General features: G+C 40.4%; 1 protein-coding gene across 6 annotated transcripts in view; it reads right to left on the minus strand.

The window, feature by feature from the left end:
* The window catches only part of AGAP1 (ArfGAP with GTPase domain, ankyrin repeat and PH domain 1), a 406,754-nt gene that overhangs the window by 48,380 nt on the left and 340,587 nt on the right, over nt 1–17,787 (minus strand). For all 6 annotated transcript variants that reach the window (XM_060783920.2, XM_060783904.2, XM_060783913.2 and 3 more), the window contains 2 exons: nt 16,063–16,153; nt 13,701–13,923 (listed from right to left, as the gene is read on the minus strand). In XM_060783920.2, the coding sequence (XP_060639903.2) occupies nt 13,701–13,923; nt 16,063–16,153 (314 nt within the window). The remainder of the gene's footprint in view (nt 1–13,700; nt 13,924–16,062; nt 16,154–17,787) is intronic.

Here is a 17,787-nt window from a genome sequence, read left to right on the forward strand (position 1 = left end):
AGAGGTGCCACCTGATCATGAACTTTCTGACTGTGAGAGCTGTTCAGCAGTAGAACTCGCTGCCCCAGGGTGTAGTGGAGGCTCCTTCTTTGCAGGCTTTTAAACAGAGGCTGGATGGCCATCTGTTAGAGGTGCTTTGAATGTGGATTTTCCTGCTTTTCGGCAGGGGGTTCTATGATTCTAAGTGGATGAGAGGCGTGATAGGAATTCCAGTTATCATTCTGACCCATTGCTTGTTTCTAGATCCAGAAAATGAAATTAGTGGCATACCACAGTTGAAAAAGAATGAAGGTGGATTGGATAAACACAGACTTCTAGTATCAACTTGCAAAGGTATTTCTGCAAAAAACAATGCAATAAAACTTTAGCAGGAATCTACTTTAGCACATCCTACTATAACTGTATGTGCCTGACAACAACAGATATGGTCACCAGCAGCTGCTGCCAGTATTAAATATGCAAAATAGAGAGAAAAGGGGAGAGCAGATAAGCTTGGCTTACAAACTACCTCAATCATGCCTAAAAAAGCTTAGAAGTTTGGCCATGAAATGGAAGTCATAAAAATGGAAGTGGGGGAAATAAAAAGTCATTCTTGGATGGATTTTAGAAGAAGCCTTCAAGTGAACTCAAAATTGTTCAAAATGCAAGCTGCTGTCACGTGTGTGTTATTAGTTTGGTATAAAATGTTGCTCTTCTGTTTCACAGTGTGGAAATCTACCCCTGTTTCAGTGTTATTTGTTGCCAAATTTTCTGTTAAAGAAAATTTAACTAAGGTTTACCAGGACAATAGGAGAGTCAATGGAACTCTCTGCCCCGGAGTGTGGTGGAGGCTCCTTCTTTGGTGGCTTTGAAGCAGAGGCTGGATGGCCATCTACTGGGGGTGCTTTGAATGCGATTTTCCTGCTTCTTGGCAGAGGGTTGTACTGGATGGCCCACGAGGTCTCTTCCAACTCAATGATTCTATGATTCGAAGATTCATGGATACAGAAGCTATTAGCTGAACTGGAATTCCTTCTCTTCCAAGCATCTGTGAATCAGTTTCACGAGACAAATGCCCTCAAGAGGGCACAACAAATCCTTTGATGCTCTTAGATTTTTATGTAGCTCCTTAAAGGGTATACCCAAAGATAGAAAGGAGGAAGACTTCCCACTGGTTTGTTTGACAGATGCACAACTCGTGTTTCACAACATCAAAATGGGAGCGTGGAGAAGTGTGCGCTAGGAAAAATCAGACAGCATCACTGTCAAACTTGCAATCTATAACCAGGCTCCTAATCCCCAAAGAAGGACTCTCTCACCTACCCAGAATCTGTAAAATGGGAGACATTGAACAGTATCAATTAAAAGAATACCAGTATTGCCAATAGGATGCAAATGAGTTAGGCAACACTCTAATGTACCAAAGGAAGTATTCCGGTGACAATGAAGCCTCTGGATACCATAAGCCACACTTCCTAAAACCTAGAGAGCAGCAAAGCAGAAAAGCAGAAAGGTCTAAGGAACTAAATCTAAAAGATTCCATTTATATTTTATTTACAACAAGCAGACTGGAGAGAGGAACTTGAGGAGGAATAATAACTGAGATGTAGAAATAAACCAAGACTGATTTTTACATACTCATCTGAAACAGGAGCCAGTTCTCTGGCATTTGGAGTTGTATGGTAAATGAGAATTTGTCATTAATATTGTAGCATCTCTGGAGCATCAGTCAAGTCTGTAGAAACTACTTTAAAAATTAACATTCAGTTCTAAGATACATGAATATCACATTTGGAAGTATGTTATCTGTGCAGGGCTTGAGGAATGCAAGGCTGGGGTGAAAATTGCTGGAAGAAACATTAACAACCTTAGATATGCAGATGACACCACTTTGATGGCCGAAACCGAGGAGGAGCTGAGGAGCCTTCTAATCAAGGTGAAAGAAGAAAGCACAAAAGCTGGGTTGCAGTTACACATAAAAAACCCCAAGATTATGGCAACAAGAATGATTGACAACTGGGAAATAGAGGGAGAAAACGTGGAGGCTGTGACAGACTGTATTTCTAGGTGCAAAGATTACTGCAGATGCAGACTGTGGCCAGGAAATCAGGAGACGCTTACTTCTTTGGAGGAGAGCAATGCCCAATCTTGATAAAATAGTAAAGAGTAGAGACATCACACTGGCAACAAAGATCTGCATAGTTAAAGCAATGGTATTCCCCATAGTCACCTGAACCATAGGGGAAGGCTGAGCGAAGGAAGATAGATGCTTCTGAACTGTGGTGCTGGAGGGAAGTTCTGAGAGTCCCTTGGACAGCGAGAAGATCCAACCAGTCCATCCTCCAGGAAATAAAGTCTGGACTGCTGATTGGAGGGAAGAATAGTAGAGGCCAAGATGAAGTACTTTGGCAACATCATGAGAAGAAAGGAAAGCTTAGAAAAGACAATGATGCTGGGGAAAATGGAAGGAAAAAGGAAGAGGGGCCGGCCAAGGGCAAGATGGATGGACGTTATCCTTGAAATGACTGGATTGACCTTGAAGGACCTGGAGGTGGTAACGACCGACAGGGAGCTCTGGCGTGGGTTGGTCCATGAAGTCACGAAGGGTCGGAAACGACTGAACGAATGAACAACATATCTGTGCCAATACAATGGGCAATGTTTACAAAAACAACTTAATTTGGATAATAATCATTGTGTTCATCTAAAAGTATTCAAGAAGATATAGAGATGGCAAGTGAAAGTGGTTTAATATAAGATGATGGAAACAATCTTTGAAGGGTATTTGGGAAGCAAGGAACTGGTTATGATCATGACACTTGCCAATCTTTTCAAAAGTGAGCTTGTTTAATCTGGAAATTTATACAAATAACTTAATATTTACTAATAAGCAATTAACTGTAAAACACTCAGAGATTAGTTAATGAGGGCAGCTCAGTCATGTGAGAGACTGAATTACAACTCTCCATGTGAACAAAGTCCCTTTAACTAACGGAACTCGCTAAAATATCCTATGTCAAATCTATGTCCCCTAGCAGCTGTTTAGTCCAGGGAAGCACAGCTGTCTAAACTTTATTGGCACTAAATGTCATCCTTGCACACAAATTGGATGCCTGGAAAACCCAAAGGCGCATCTTGGTCTGTTAGTGCGATCATATACAATCACGTCCCCCAATAAGATGTGAAAACTGAAATGGGAAACGTCAACAAACCCTGGCTGCAGCATGGACTAGGGCAAGCTACAGTGACAAAAATTTACTTTGAGTTGTAATTAGTGACACTGTCATTTTCGTTTGCTCCTGCCAATTAATTTAGCCTGTCAAACAGGAAAACAGCAACATGCACATGATAATTTATATATGGGGAGAAGGCTCTCACAAAGCTGTAGCTGCAGCCAGCAAAATTCCCTTGGAGCACTTAAAAAATAAAATGAAGGGAATGGGGGTGTGCATGGGGGTGGGCGGAAAGAAAGTTAAACTGTCCTTGTTATAATTGTTAATGCTGATCGCTCAAGTAGAAGACGGGCTGATTAAAACTCCAAACGAGCCTCTAGCTCGCCTATATCTCAGAGTCCGGAATGATAGAATCAGAGGAGTTTATTCATACCATTAAACCCCAGAGAACTTAATTGAAAGAAGAGCACAGCCCGGACCTTGACAAGCGGGAGGTCACAGTAATTGCTGCCGGACATATTTAACATTAAGATAATCAGGCCATTAATTACCCTTTGGATCATTAAATCAGCCAGTTGCAAAATGAAATTTCTGCCTCTATTACTCACTTGAGAGACCACAGGGGTGGCTTTTAATTTATCAGTGAGCTTGAGATACAAAGGACCAGGCATGGGGAAGGAGAAAAGGGGGAGAAGATGGGGGGGGGGGTTTGCTTCAGCAGAGGCAGGAATATCAATCCGCCATGCTTGGTGATTGTGGCAAATTAACTAGGTAAGATAACCTCGGCTTCTAAAGGCAGAAGCTGGGGGTATGTAAATAGATGAGGGCAGACAGGGAGATCAGAAGCTGCACACCACTTAGCAGGATAATAAAGGAAATCATCCTTGATTATCAGTGCTAATTTGGACACTGCCGGTAGCTTGTTATGCGTGTTCTGAGTAGCATTTAATTAATTCAATTGCTTGTTAATGAGGGAAGTGACATGTGGGGAGCAGATGCCACCCAACTGCAGATGGGTTCTGGTCAGCCCATCACAATAAAATCTTTTTTTTAAAAAAAAAATCCCCCTCACCCCTAAAATGGGAAAGGTGTCAAGCATGGAAGAGCATTCAAAAGGGACAGAACACTGACCTCATCAGGCAAAGAGATGGTAAGAAATAATAAAGCCTGACAACAGTGGCTATACAGGTACTAATGTTCCCAGAGGCTATATTTGTAATAGTACTTACATCCTTATGCCAGGAATTGAAGACTAACATGACTACAGCTGTAATTTTACGATCTGATTTAACAAGGCAAAGAAAGGTCACAATGCAACTGTTTACCTCTGTACTACAGGCACTAGAGAGTCTGCAGTTTTGCCAGAGTGACCGTTATTGCTATTATATACCAATTAGAAATAGGTAAGAGTGAATTCCATCCTAGACAGGCCCAGGATCCGTCGTTGCTATAGTTCAGCATCTGCCTAAAGCTGCAGGTGGATGGCAGGCAACAGAAAGGAAAAAGGAAGGCCAGGTCCACAGCCCTGGGCAACTGAAGAGCCTCTACTCTTTCTCTATAAAATGGTAGTTGCACCGGCAGCAGTGTTAAGGAGTACAATCTTCTCTCTATTCATCTAGTATGCATTTGCCTGCACTGACTATTAAAATGATGTCTGGGCTGGAGGGGACAACAGGTACCTAGAATGGATGCCTTTCAATGGTTGCTGCTGTCTTCCTGTTAATCTGAACCCAGGCTGGCTCAGCCTGGTGACTCTTAAGTGTTTCCAGAAACTCAGAAGGGAAACAGAGGAAAGCACTGGGTTGCTGTAAGTTTTCCAGGCTGTATGGCCATGTTCCAGAGCCTGAATGAGGTCACAACCTCTGAGGATGCCTGCCATAGATGCAGGCAAAATCTCAGGAGAAAATGTTTCTGAAACATGGCCATACAGCCCGAAAATCTTACAGCAACCCAGTGATTCTGGCCATGAATGCCTTTGACAACACAGAGAAAAGTACATTTAGTGCCAGCCCCTGTGCCCTAACATGCTGAGGCATCTAAATGTTGGTTGTTTCTATCAGAGGCCAGCCAAAAGCCAGAGCTCTGATATCTGCAGTTGCTACAGCCACAACACCACCCACACCAGCACTAGCATTCAATTGCTTGATTGGGATTAGGAAGCAAGAAGAACCTTTAATCCCTACTGCTCCCTTGAGGACTCTAGTCTTCAGCATTTTCCTTTCAGTAGTTGGCCTGTACTTCCAACACTGCACTATAACTTGGTTATCCAAAGTAATTCCCACACTATGGATTAAATCCTATTTTCAGTTCTAACTGGATAAAAGTCACTAAATTAATTGGATTTATCTATGTGTTGAGTTACAATTCAACAACCTTAATTGGGACTAATCAACAGGATTCGAGCCTATGAAGGCAATATTTTTTTCTTTTTAAAAATGGTGTTTTAAGGTTAAAAAACAGGAGCTCTGTATGCATAGTTGCCTTTGGAAATGATGTACTTGTACCTGCTTGTTCCTCCTCTATGCTGTCCATATAATTAATTTCAAAGATGACTTTCTTCTACTTTCCAATCAGCCCAACTTTGTTGCTCCAAATGTATGAGGTGTTCAGTCCCATCCCTTTTTATTTCTATTCACACTCTAGTTGACTGCTTTCCCTCTTTTCTCTAAACCAAATATGGATTAGAGCTGTTGATTTTAGAGAGAGCAGATTTCTAAGCATGTTGTGGATAAACATGATCATCAAGTTTGCAGATGACACCAAATTGGGAGGGATAGCCAATAGTCCAGAGGACAGGAGCAGAATTCAAAACGATCTTGACAGATTAGAGAGATGGGCCAAAACTAACAAAATGAAGTTCAACAGTGACAAATGCAAGATACTCCACTTTGGCAGAAAAAATGAAATGCAAAGATACAGAATGGGGGACGCCTGGCTCGAGAGCAGTACGTGTGAAAAAGATCTTGGAGTCCTCGTGGACAACAAGTTAAACATGAGCCAACAATGTGATGTGGCGGCAAAAAAAGCCAATGGGATTTTGGCCTGCATCAATAGGAGCATAGTGTCTAGATCTAAGGAAGTAATGCTACCCCTCTATTCTGCTTTGGTTAGACCACATCTGGAATATTGTGTCCAATTCTGGGCACCACAATTCAAGAGAGATATTGACAAGCTGGAATGTGTCCAGAGGAGGGCGACTAAAATGATCAAGGGTCTGGAGAACAAGCCCTATTAGGAGCGGCTTAAGGAACTGGGCATGTTTAGCCTGAAGAAGAGAAGGCTGAGAGGAGATATGATAGCCATGTATAAATATGTGAGAGGAAGCCACAGGGAGGAGGGAGCAAGCTTGTTTTCTGCTTCCTTGGAGACTACGACGCGGAACAATGGCTTCAAACTACAAGAGAGGAGATTCCATCTGAACATTAGGAAGAACTTCCTGACTGTGAGAGCCGTTCAGCAGTGGAACTCTCTGCCCCGGAGTGTGGTGGAGGCTCCTTCTTTGGAAGCTTTTAAGCAGAAGCTGGATGGCCATTTGTCAGGGGTGATTTGAATGCAATATTCCTGCTTCTTGGCAGGGGGTTGGACTGGATGGCCCATGAGGTCTCTTCCAACTCTTTGATTCTATGATTCTATGAAACAACCTTGTGGGTATGATTCTAGGCTAGTACATGGACATCTTGAGACTCAGACAACTTTACTAAAATTTAACATGCACATCCCCCAGCTAAAGATACCAGTGTTCCAAAATGAGGAAGAGAAGGTACAAACATAGCCTCTTGGTTTTTTGGCATAAAACTGGCACAAGTGGGTTGTGTCCTAAGTCACTAAATGTTTCCATAATCACTACATATTCCTTTCTATTTAATTTCCATGGAGACATTTGTAGTAGGAAAAAAACAGAAGGGAAAATGTTATTGATTTTATTAAATTTGCACAGGTGTTAACAGTTTAAATTATTTTAAACTGGTTTTAAATTATTTCATTTTAAGGTTTTTTTTGTCATGTCAAGAGCGACTTGAGAAACTGCAAGTCGCTTTTGGTGTAAGAGAATTGGCCGTCTGCAAGGACGTTGCCCAGGGGACACCCAGATGAATTGATGTTTTTATCATCCTTATGGGAGGATTCTCTCATGTCCCCGCATGAGGAGCTGGAGCTGATAGAGGGAGCTCATCCGCCTCACCCCGGATTCGAATCTGCAACCTGTCGGTCTTCAGTCCTGCTGGCACAGGGGTTTAACCCACTGCGCCACCAGGGGCTCCATTTCATTTTAAGTGCTTTAACAGGTTTTCTGTCATTTAAAATTATTCATAGTTTTCAGCTGTTTTCAAATGATTTTAGTGTATGCCATCCTTAAATCCTCAAGTGCTGAGAAGGATATACATATTTTAATAAACCAATAAGATAAGTGTAGCTATGCACTCTACCTCAAGATATATCATTACCAATGTCTGCTGGCAAACATTACACAGATTTATAATTCTGTTGACCTCAAAGGGCTCCAGAAATGAAACAGACTTAGCACATGTTCTTGTAACAGAAATCAATGTAGACAGTGCCAAAAACCCAAGCCAAAAATAAATTGGCAACATGTTTGGATGCAGAAAGCTTATTCACTATTGTATGCAAAGGAAAAACAACCGGTAGCAGTTCAGAGCAGTTCCATGATACAAACATACAATCAAAGTACCAGTTTTTGTTCGGAAGGCAAGCCCCCAGAGGTGTGATGTTCTTTTTATCAAGAACAATTTTGTCCCCATGTGCTGCTCTACAGACACTGTTTTACTGCTGGGAGTCAAAATCAATGCATTAGGTGCCTGCTTTAACAGTATCAATAACAACTGGATGGCAAAAAATATCGTGATTTGCACCCCAATTCATTTAATTGTCACAACATTGATCAGCTTTAATTTGACCCACATTACTGAGGGAGAGTTTAAGAGCAGGTGCCCCCTAGACATTAAATTTAATATTGAATACACTTGGAAAAAATGTCAGCTGTTGCAGAATCCATACTGAAAGATTTTTCTTTTTTTCTCCCTTTCCTGGGAGTAATTAAAAGATGCTTTTCTTGACTAATGATCCCCTGTTTAGAAATGGGAAGTCGATATTCCTCCTGCAGCAGTCAGCTTCAATTTGTCACACTGTTCCAGAAGTTTGAGAAGTGGTTCTCAGCGCTGTTTGGTAATTGCTGGAGCCAATTACAAGCTTTTTAAAGCTGACCTAATCAGTGGTCCACTGACAACAGTCAGAAGCCAGTTGGCCTTGCTTTGCTCGTACTTTCAAAAACTTTTCTCCCTTTATTTGCCACTTTACAAACTTTCGGCACATCTTCCTTCCTATAATCACACAAGTCAGAAACCACGTATCTAAATGTTTAAAAGTTGGATGCATGTACTAAGATTCTTCTTGGTGGTTTTATGATAGCTGACTTCAAAACTTTGATGTGGCCTTCACTTTATTTAGGTGTGGCCTGTTTTCTGACTGCTAGGATATAAAGATGGCGACTAAAATGATCAAGGGTCTGGAGAACAAGCCCTATGAGGAGCGGCTTAGGGAACTGGGCATGTTTAGCCTGAAGAAGAGAAGGCTGAGAGGAGATATGATAGCCATGTATAAATATGTGAGAGGAAGCCACAGGGAGGAGGGAGCAAGCTTGTTTTCTGCCTCCTTGGAGATTAGGACGCGGAACAATGGCTTCAAACTACAAGAGAGGAGATTCCATCTGAACATGAGGAAGAACTTCCTGACTGTGAGAGCCGTTCAGCAGTGGAACTCTCTGCCCCGGAGTGTGGTGGAGGCTCCTTCTTTGGAAGCTTTTAAACAGAGGCTGGATGGCCATTTGTCAGGGGTGATTTGAATGCAATATTCCTGCTTCTTGGCAGGGGGTTGGACTGGATGGCCCAAGAGGTCTCTTCCAACTCTTTGATTCTATGATTCTATGATTCTATGGGTTTGATACTGCAAGCGCTAAGAACTGCAGAAACATCTGAACGTTCACAATGTCAATTAAAGTAACAAGGGGAAAGTTATTTTCCATAAAGTAACTTTGGTAAAAACGAGTCCTGAAAATATCACTTTCTTTAACTACTAGTAATCCTAGTTTCAGGACTGGAAGTTAGTTATGGATGCTAGAAGGAAGAATAGAGATGTGTCCTCCAGTTTGGCAACCCACACTAAGCAAGGACATATTTTGCTCTGACATACATAGCATCCTGCCCTTTGCTAGCCAAGCGGTGAAATTACAGTGGCAAATAAGAGAAAGGAGAAGGTGGCAAAGTTGCAGAGTTGGCAAAGGGGAAAGCTAGAAAGAGGATGTACAGAAAAGTAGCACAGAATAAAGTTATGGAGAAGGGGCAAAGAGTGGAACTCAAGCAAAATTTAGGTGAAAGGGGAAGATGAGGGGAAATTTGAGTCTTCTCTCCTCAAAACGTGATCTAGAATGGGGGTCCTCAAACTTTATAAACAAAGGACCAGTTTACGGTCCTTCTGATTGAAATAAAAAAAGAACAAATTCCTATGCACACTGCATGTTTCTTATTTGTGGTGAAAAAAAAAACATGACAAAACAATAAGATATTTAAAATGAAGAACGATTATAGCCAATTATACCAGCATTTCAATGGGAAGTTAGGGCCTGGTTTTGGCTGATGGGGGAGTCAAGTTAATTAGGATTGTTGTTGTTGTTGTGCGCCTTCAAGTCATTTCAGACTTAAGGTGACCCTAAGCCTAAAGTTTAGGATGGGGGCCAGGTAAATGACCTTGGAAGGCTCCATCTGGCCCGTGGGCCTTAGTTTTGGGACATCTGGTTTGGAATTTCAATGAGCTCTGTTTATTACTTATTAGTTTAGAGCGGTCCTCAGATGTTTTGGCCTTCAACTCCCAGAAATCCTAACAGCTGGTAAACTGGCTGGGATTTCTGGGTGTTGTAGGCCAAAACACTTGGGGACCCACGGGTTGAGAACCACTGGTTTAGAGCATTAATTCATTACCCTTTAACCACAAATGTTCCCTGAGCAACTTATAAATTGCTTATTTGACAATCTTTAATCTAAACATTGACATCAGTATATCACATTACATGCAGTGCTGGAAACCATCCTATTATTTCTAGAAAATTTTCATAAATGGCTATCATTTAACATTTTATGAAAATTTAGATGTCCATTCTGATGTTTGTCCAAGAAACAGGCTGAACATCAGCATTATACCTTTCTTACACTCAGAGAATAGAAAGATTGGTTGGCTTTACTGACACCTTGTGTTTGAAATTCTAGCTTGATGTAACATTAGAAAACGCGACGAGTTGTGATGGTAATAAGGAAGTATGCAGTAGAAAAAAAGACAAAAAGTGTTAAGTTTGTTAACCTTTAAAGGCCAGTTTCATAGGACAAGCATTTGTGATACCAGATAGCAATATAACTTAATAGGAAAATTACGTTGCAAGTTATTATCTGTTAAAAGTATCTATCGATTGCTTTTAAACGCACCAAGCTTCTAAAATAATGATCCACAGAGAAAAACAATGCGACTCACAGAAGGCAAGACCAATTTGAATTAACTGCAATGACAGCGGCGTAAAGTCAATGTCAAAGAGCCACAGAGAGATGAAAGTTGTGCTACATTATATTTCTACTTCTTTGTTTACTTCAATACAAGCTTTTAATATATCCTATCATAATAATTCTAACTATATGCTGATAATCACATAATCTCCGAGTCTAAAGATGTATTTGCGACTTAATTCTCAAAATGAACCCAAGGTGGCACCAGAAATTCATTTAATGGTAATGAACTAATAAGATACTGTTTATATTATGGCATACTTTTATCTCTAACATGAAACTCACAAAATAGATTCAGAGGGGAACAACCAGGCATGTAGCCGGGGGGGGGGGGGGAGGCTTGAGAGGCTTCAGCCCCCCCCCCCCGAAATTCTCATGGTGGTTCGCGAAAAGGCCTTACTGGTGCATTATTTAAACTGTTATGTTTATTCATATCATGATCTGATCACCATACTCAATATATCCCGTATGCATGGGGGTATTGGGGTAACCATACAAAAGGTTTGCTAGGATAGACCCTCTTTCACTCAGACTCAGCCCCCCCCCCCCGAAAACAAGGGAAAACAAAATCAGACACATTATTTTCTAATTTTTGGCGCGCCGGGGGGGGGGGGGGGGGGGACACACACCAAAGCTGGATATACTTTGTAATACATCCACTTTTGAATGACTTTTAATTTTATTTATACCTCACTCACCAGAAAACAGACCCTAAGTAGCCCACAACATGGATTAAAACAAAATACTGTATGGCTAAAATTCAATCATAATATTAACAAAACTAATAAAGCAAAATTCTTACCAAACCAATGTATACTAAGAAGTGCTCCCATCTGTTTGATGTACTGTACTCCCAAAGAAGTGTGGATAGGATAGGGAGAAGAAAGGCTCTATTATTTCTGGGAGGCCTCAATGAAAATCACTATCTTAATATTTCTCAGTGTTGGATCAGTTTTGATTGATAATGCCTGGGTAGGCTCAATCAACCACTGGCAAGTTTTTGTATGATTATTTTGTCAGATCATTGGGGCTCAGCTCATTGCAGTCAAGTCTTGTGCCTGTGCTTTCCCATTCCATGCTATTGCATTCTTGTTGTGAATATAATGTATTTACCAGGGAGATAAATGCCACTGTATAAGGCAGTACAAGTTGAGTATCCTTCATTCAAAATGCTTGGAATCAGAAGTGTCCCATATTTCAGGTTTTTGATGATGGCAATGATGGAATATTTGCATATATATAATGAGATATCTTAGAGATGAGACCTAAGTCTAAATAAAATTCACTTATATTCTATATCATCTTATATACATTTCCTGAAGGGAATTGTTTGCATACTATTTAACTGTTTTGCACAAAGCAACCTTTGGGTACATTGAACCACCAGAAAGTGAAGATGTCACTATTTCAGCCACACATATGGATACTTTTGGAGTATTTTGTATTTTAAAATTCTGGATCCGGAATGCTTAAACTGTATTTTAGTTAACATGGGAGAAATTAAAATGTCTTCTTAGAGATATCACTGTATGAGGATTAAACATGTTTCTAGACCTCTTGATGCCCTTGTTTGAAATGGAAAGTTCTCTTCCTTCTCAGCTCCTTCATTCCATGGAGAACCGAGACAGCTCTTACCTATATACTCTCTCTTTCTGCCCTGTTTCAAAACATGTGTATCATCCCACTGCACCTATACTGATGACAGGTGCAGCCTAATGACACTGTCAATCATCGCCTTCTACTGAGAAAAATATATAATATCACAAAGGACTACCACCTCACCTGCTTCATAGGAAATCTGCTACAAAACATGAGCTTTTTTTGTTGAATTCCAGGGCTAGAGAAGCAGATGGCAAAAATGGCCTGCCTCAGGGGAGTGTGCTCAGTCCATCAATGTTTAACATTTACACAAATGATCAGCCACTGCCAGAAGGGATAGAGTTTCATCTATGCTGACAATCGTGCCATCACCACCCAAGCAGGGAGCTTTGAAATGGTTGAACAGAAGCTCTTTAAAGCTTTCGGTGCTCTTACTGCCTATTACAGGGAAATCCAATTGATTCCTAATCCATCTAAAACATAGACGTGTGTCTGCTTTTCATATTAAGAACAGACAAGCATCTTGAGATCTGAAGATTACCTGGGAAGGAATCCCACTGGAGCACTGCAGCACACCCAAATACCTGGGAGTTACCATGGACCATGCTCTGACCTACAAGAAGCACTTACAAAAAGTGGGTGCTATAAACAATATCATACAGAGGCTGACTGGTACAACTGGGGATCACAACCAGATACGTAAGACATCTGCCCTTGAGCTTTGCTACTCTGTTGCTGAGTATGCATCTCATCATGCTAAAACAGTGGATGTGGCTCTTAATGAGACATGCTGCGTTATCACAGGATGTCTATGCCTTACACCACTGGAGAAATTATACTGTTTAGCCGGTATTGCACCACCTGACATCTGCAGGGAAGTAGCAGCCAATAGTGAAAGGACCAAAGCAGTGACATCTCCGGCCCATCCCCTGTTCGGATACCAGCCAGCACATCAATGCATTAAATCAAGAAATAGCTTCCTAAGGTTTACAGAGATACTCGAAGGAACACCTCAGCAAGCGAGAGGAAGGCAAAAATCCAGAGCCTCAAGCTATGAGTGATACTGAGTGAGAGACTCTCCTCTGGACACACAGAGGACTGGGCGACTTGGAAGTGCTGAACAGATTGCACTCTGGCACCACGAGATGCAGAGCCAACCTTAAGAAATGGGGAGAAAGGTGGGGTATAAATAAAGTAAATAAAATAAATAAATAGCATTCTGAAAAGGAATCAGAAGGATCATTTGTTCAGCTTGTCATTATGTATATATGGTATATATTTTGCAAGTGTTCCAAGGTCATTTGCATATCACTATTTGCAACGTCTTGGTTAGATACTTTGGAGACATATGCTTTTCAATACTTTCATGCACACAACAGCAGCTTACCTTGTGGAATCTGGAGATGGCTTTACCCGACCCTGGGTGTTTTCCTCCCACACACTGTTTGCTAGCTCATTCCCAATGGCGGACATTACTTTGATGAGTTCTATAGGCCAATCGTCCAAATCAAGGGAACGGACACGGGACAGGTGTGTGCCAAGGTTTCGATGTATCCCTGAACATTCAATACACATGAGTGCCCCCAGATTTAAGCTTGCCCAATCAGGATCTATTGAAAAAAAGAAAAATAAGAACAGAATGAAATGTCCTTAATTGTAGGTTGACTAGAGGCAATTATCTGCAGAGTTAACACAGTGATTGAGTAATATATGATATTGAAAATCCTGTATCTCAGTCTCATATATGACACAATGTTTAGCCTCTTCAAGAAAGCCACAAGAATTAGCACAGGAAACATTAGTTTTTAGCACAAATTGTTAGGAAGTATGGCATGGAAAGCACACAAGCAATTTAAGTTTCCAATTTAGGTTTCCCTGCTGCCTTCTTCCTTGAACAATGGGAGTGAAAAGATTGATGTCCTTACACAAAGAACGTATGTAATATCTTAAGTTGTCATAGGTTAACTATTGTAACAAAAGTAATATGAAGACAAGAAAATAAAATCATTAGGCACTTCCGGAAAAAGAGATAATGGGAAAAAAGAAGCTCAGCGAGTCCAAGATAAAAAGGAGAACAAATTTTACAGCCTTGACTGTATTTAGACATCTTTCAGACTGGTACTTTTCTCTGATTCTCATGGTTTATAAATATTTGCTTAGTAGAAAATTATTTAGTGCTAAAATATACTTTATCAATTTTGCTGAGAGATAAATTAATGGTTTTGACTGTAATCTGTTATGTTGTATCCTTTTTAGTTTGTCAGCATGTAAAAACCAATTGAAGGAAGTGGTGGCCAGATTGGGAAAAAATCTCAAGGCTTCTTTAAAAAGCGTATGAAAGACCCTCCCTCCATCCCAACTGCCATTGCTCTGGCCTCCGAGGGAGAAACGAAGCAGAACTGTCACTGGACTTAACCATTTCCCTTACTGCTACTCACATTTCTTTCTCTGTTGGATCCTATTCAGATTGTAAACCTTAGGGCAAATTCAATCTTTTTGGCTGAAGAGTGGGATACAAATATTCTAAATTTATAAACAACATTTAGTTTTCTGCTAGATAAATAATTATGTTTATCAAGGACTTTCAATGTAAAACTTTTGATTTGAGAATCCCTCTGCATTTATGAGACCAAAAATGAATGACAACCACAATTGTGCTACTTAACTCTAGTGTGTGGCCAAGTTTAATAAAAGATAGCAAGGAAACTGATATCAGGTAAAAGTATGAAATGCAAGTCACTGAAAGACTCTGATCTTTTAATGTTTTGTATTGTTAGAACCTTTCCAATAGAGAAGAACTTCACAGGTGTGTTGGCAGATATACTTGGAACATTATCCATGTTTTAAAAAAGGAAATAAAAAGCAAAAATAATCAGAAATAAAATTGTATTCATAATGAATTGCAATTTCCCTCTTATATCTAGAAGGGCTCCTTTCACCTGTCCCTGGGCTTCTGTTAGAATGACAAGAAGTAAGTCTTCCTTGTTTCTTCCCTGCAGAAAAAAGTAAAGTTTTCCCAAGAAAAAAAGTAAAGTTTGGAGAGTTTCAAAAACAGTACATAGTTCTGTACTGTTCTCTCCTTCCTTCGGATGGCGTTGTGTGTAGAGAATCCACATGGAACTGGTTCCATTCGGGGGACATTGGAATAAATGCATTATGCAGTTGCAATTTTTAAATTTAAGAACTTTGGGGAATCTTAGGCTTCCTTCACAAAATTCAGACAGCAAGCAGAAAATGGATAAAACAGCCTTTATTGGGGTTAATTTAGTCAACTCTCTGATCTTAGCTCTTTTTTTGAAAAAAAAAATTAACACACAACAGGGAAGAAAGCAACCTTAACTACTTTCCTAATACTGTGTTTTTTTCTTTCTCTGCTATTATCTTGGAAAAGGATGACTTCAAAATTTCTAAGACAAACTTTTTTTCTTACCAGGGTAACAGTAGCATGATTGGCTGAAAAATTAGTGTGATTTTTTTAAAAAAAATCCTTCCTAAAAACTGCTCCAGGTCAGTACCAACAAAAAGGTGAGATCTTAATCAAAGTAGATTTATCTGATAACTATGATTTAATAGGAATACAACACACAAATCTACTTCTATAATGAACACTAACCTCTAAAAGGAACATAGAATATAATACCATGAGGGCAAGAACAGGAACAGGTGTTCGTGTAACACTGAAGCAAAGAGACTGTAAGCTTTATGAAGCTCAGGATAATGTTCCTTGTGTAAAAAATGGTTGTACTTACTTTGTACCTCACAGTCCACACAGCGAGAATTGCCTGTGATGTTTCTTATTGACTGAAGGGCCATGGCCTCATTCTGACTTGTCAGTCGGGACTGTATGTATTTAAAGAAACACACATACAAGGAATAAGAGCCCAAAGAAAAAGCAGACACAACATCACTGTCAGATGGTGAAAAGGAGTTCAGATCTGGGTTGAATGAACATGATCATGGAATTTGATGCCTTTGGTTAGCTTCTCAGAGAGTTGATCCTTTAGCATCTTTAAGTACTGCAATTCAGTGTCTGACAAGCACCGCTCACCATTTGTATCCCTGCTTCTGACAGCTCCAGCTTTTATTGAATCACTCGGGCATACAGAGTACAGGACGTCTGGAATCCAGCTGGGGTTGTCAGAGGTAAAGCAAGTTCAAAATTGAAGCGTGCCATTAATGCCGAAACTGATGATAAAATAGCCTGTTCTTGGACTGAGAGGCTGCAAAATTAAAGACATTTCTAAACACGATCGCGCTTTTATTTCCCAGCTAATGACAGTTAAGGAAATTTGGCAATACCACGTAATGGTAAACTGAGCATTCGATCATCAAAAGGCCAGTTCTGATCTAATGGCTTACATTGTAAGCCTCTCTCCGCAGCGGCCTGCCTGTGACCTCAACTTTGACCTGGAGAGATAATCTCCACAGAGAGTGACTTTCAGCCTCTATGCCAGCTGAGTCCTGAACAAATTCAACTACGAACTTCTTGCTAGGGATTTCAATGAGAGCCACATAATACTTTATGTAAGCTAGATTTCAGATGCACTTTCATCTGGTTTTCCTGTTAATGGATTCCTCGCTTTGTTTGCTTCCTACCTTTAGAAATTTTAAATTGGTGGAAGTGCTCATATTATTTCATTCTAAGTTAGGATTGTAAAAAAACACATTAACCAGTATGTAAAAGTACTGTTTGTTTATGGTGCCTACTCCCTACCAATTTTTTGTAATTCCTTCTGTTCTTTAGAATCACAAGACCTCTGATTTATTTCCATGATATATCTAATGTATACATGTGCGTGTTTTTGCAACACCCATATCAACCTATAGCAACCCCATGAATTTCTGAGGATTTTTAAAGCATCAAATTTCCCCAGATCCTTCTTCTAAAATAGTACCTAGCAAGTAGTGGGCTCATACCCAGGTATTAACCAGAACCAACCCTGCCTAGCTTCCAAGATTAGATGGAATCTGGTATGTTCAGGGTTTTAGGTACCTTTAATGCATTTTACTTTATTATAGAAAAGAAAAAAGACACGGAGTTTTTCATAGTAAAGGACAACAAAATTTGGACATGTATTTATTGACATACGATCTGTCCATACCAGCAGGGCTGTAGCCAGAAAAAAATTTCGGGGAGGGTTGAAAATTTCAGGGGAGGGGGGTTTGAAATTTTTTTTGGGGGGGGGGTAGGGTCACGCTGAAGCAAAGAGCACAGCAAGGGGCAGAGCAGCCTTCAATAGCCTGCAACTCTGCCCTTGTCAACCACCTCCACCAAGTCTGGCCTCCTTAATGAGAGCATTCAATCCCCCCCCCCCCCCAACTTGGTTGCTTCACTACATTGGCTATTGCTGCAAGTAATGACAATGTGAATAAATTGACAATATTTGCTTGAGATAGTGCTTGCAGTTCTGGAGGGACTCTTAATTTTTTGCGTCTCATAGACTTAGCATGGGGATTTGGTTAACCAGTTAAAA

This window comes from Anolis sagrei, chromosome 1 (assembly GCF_037176765.1).
Source record: "Anolis sagrei isolate rAnoSag1 chromosome 1, rAnoSag1.mat, whole genome shotgun sequence".
Taxonomy (NCBI): domain Eukaryota; kingdom Metazoa; phylum Chordata; class Lepidosauria; order Squamata; family Dactyloidae; genus Anolis; species Anolis sagrei.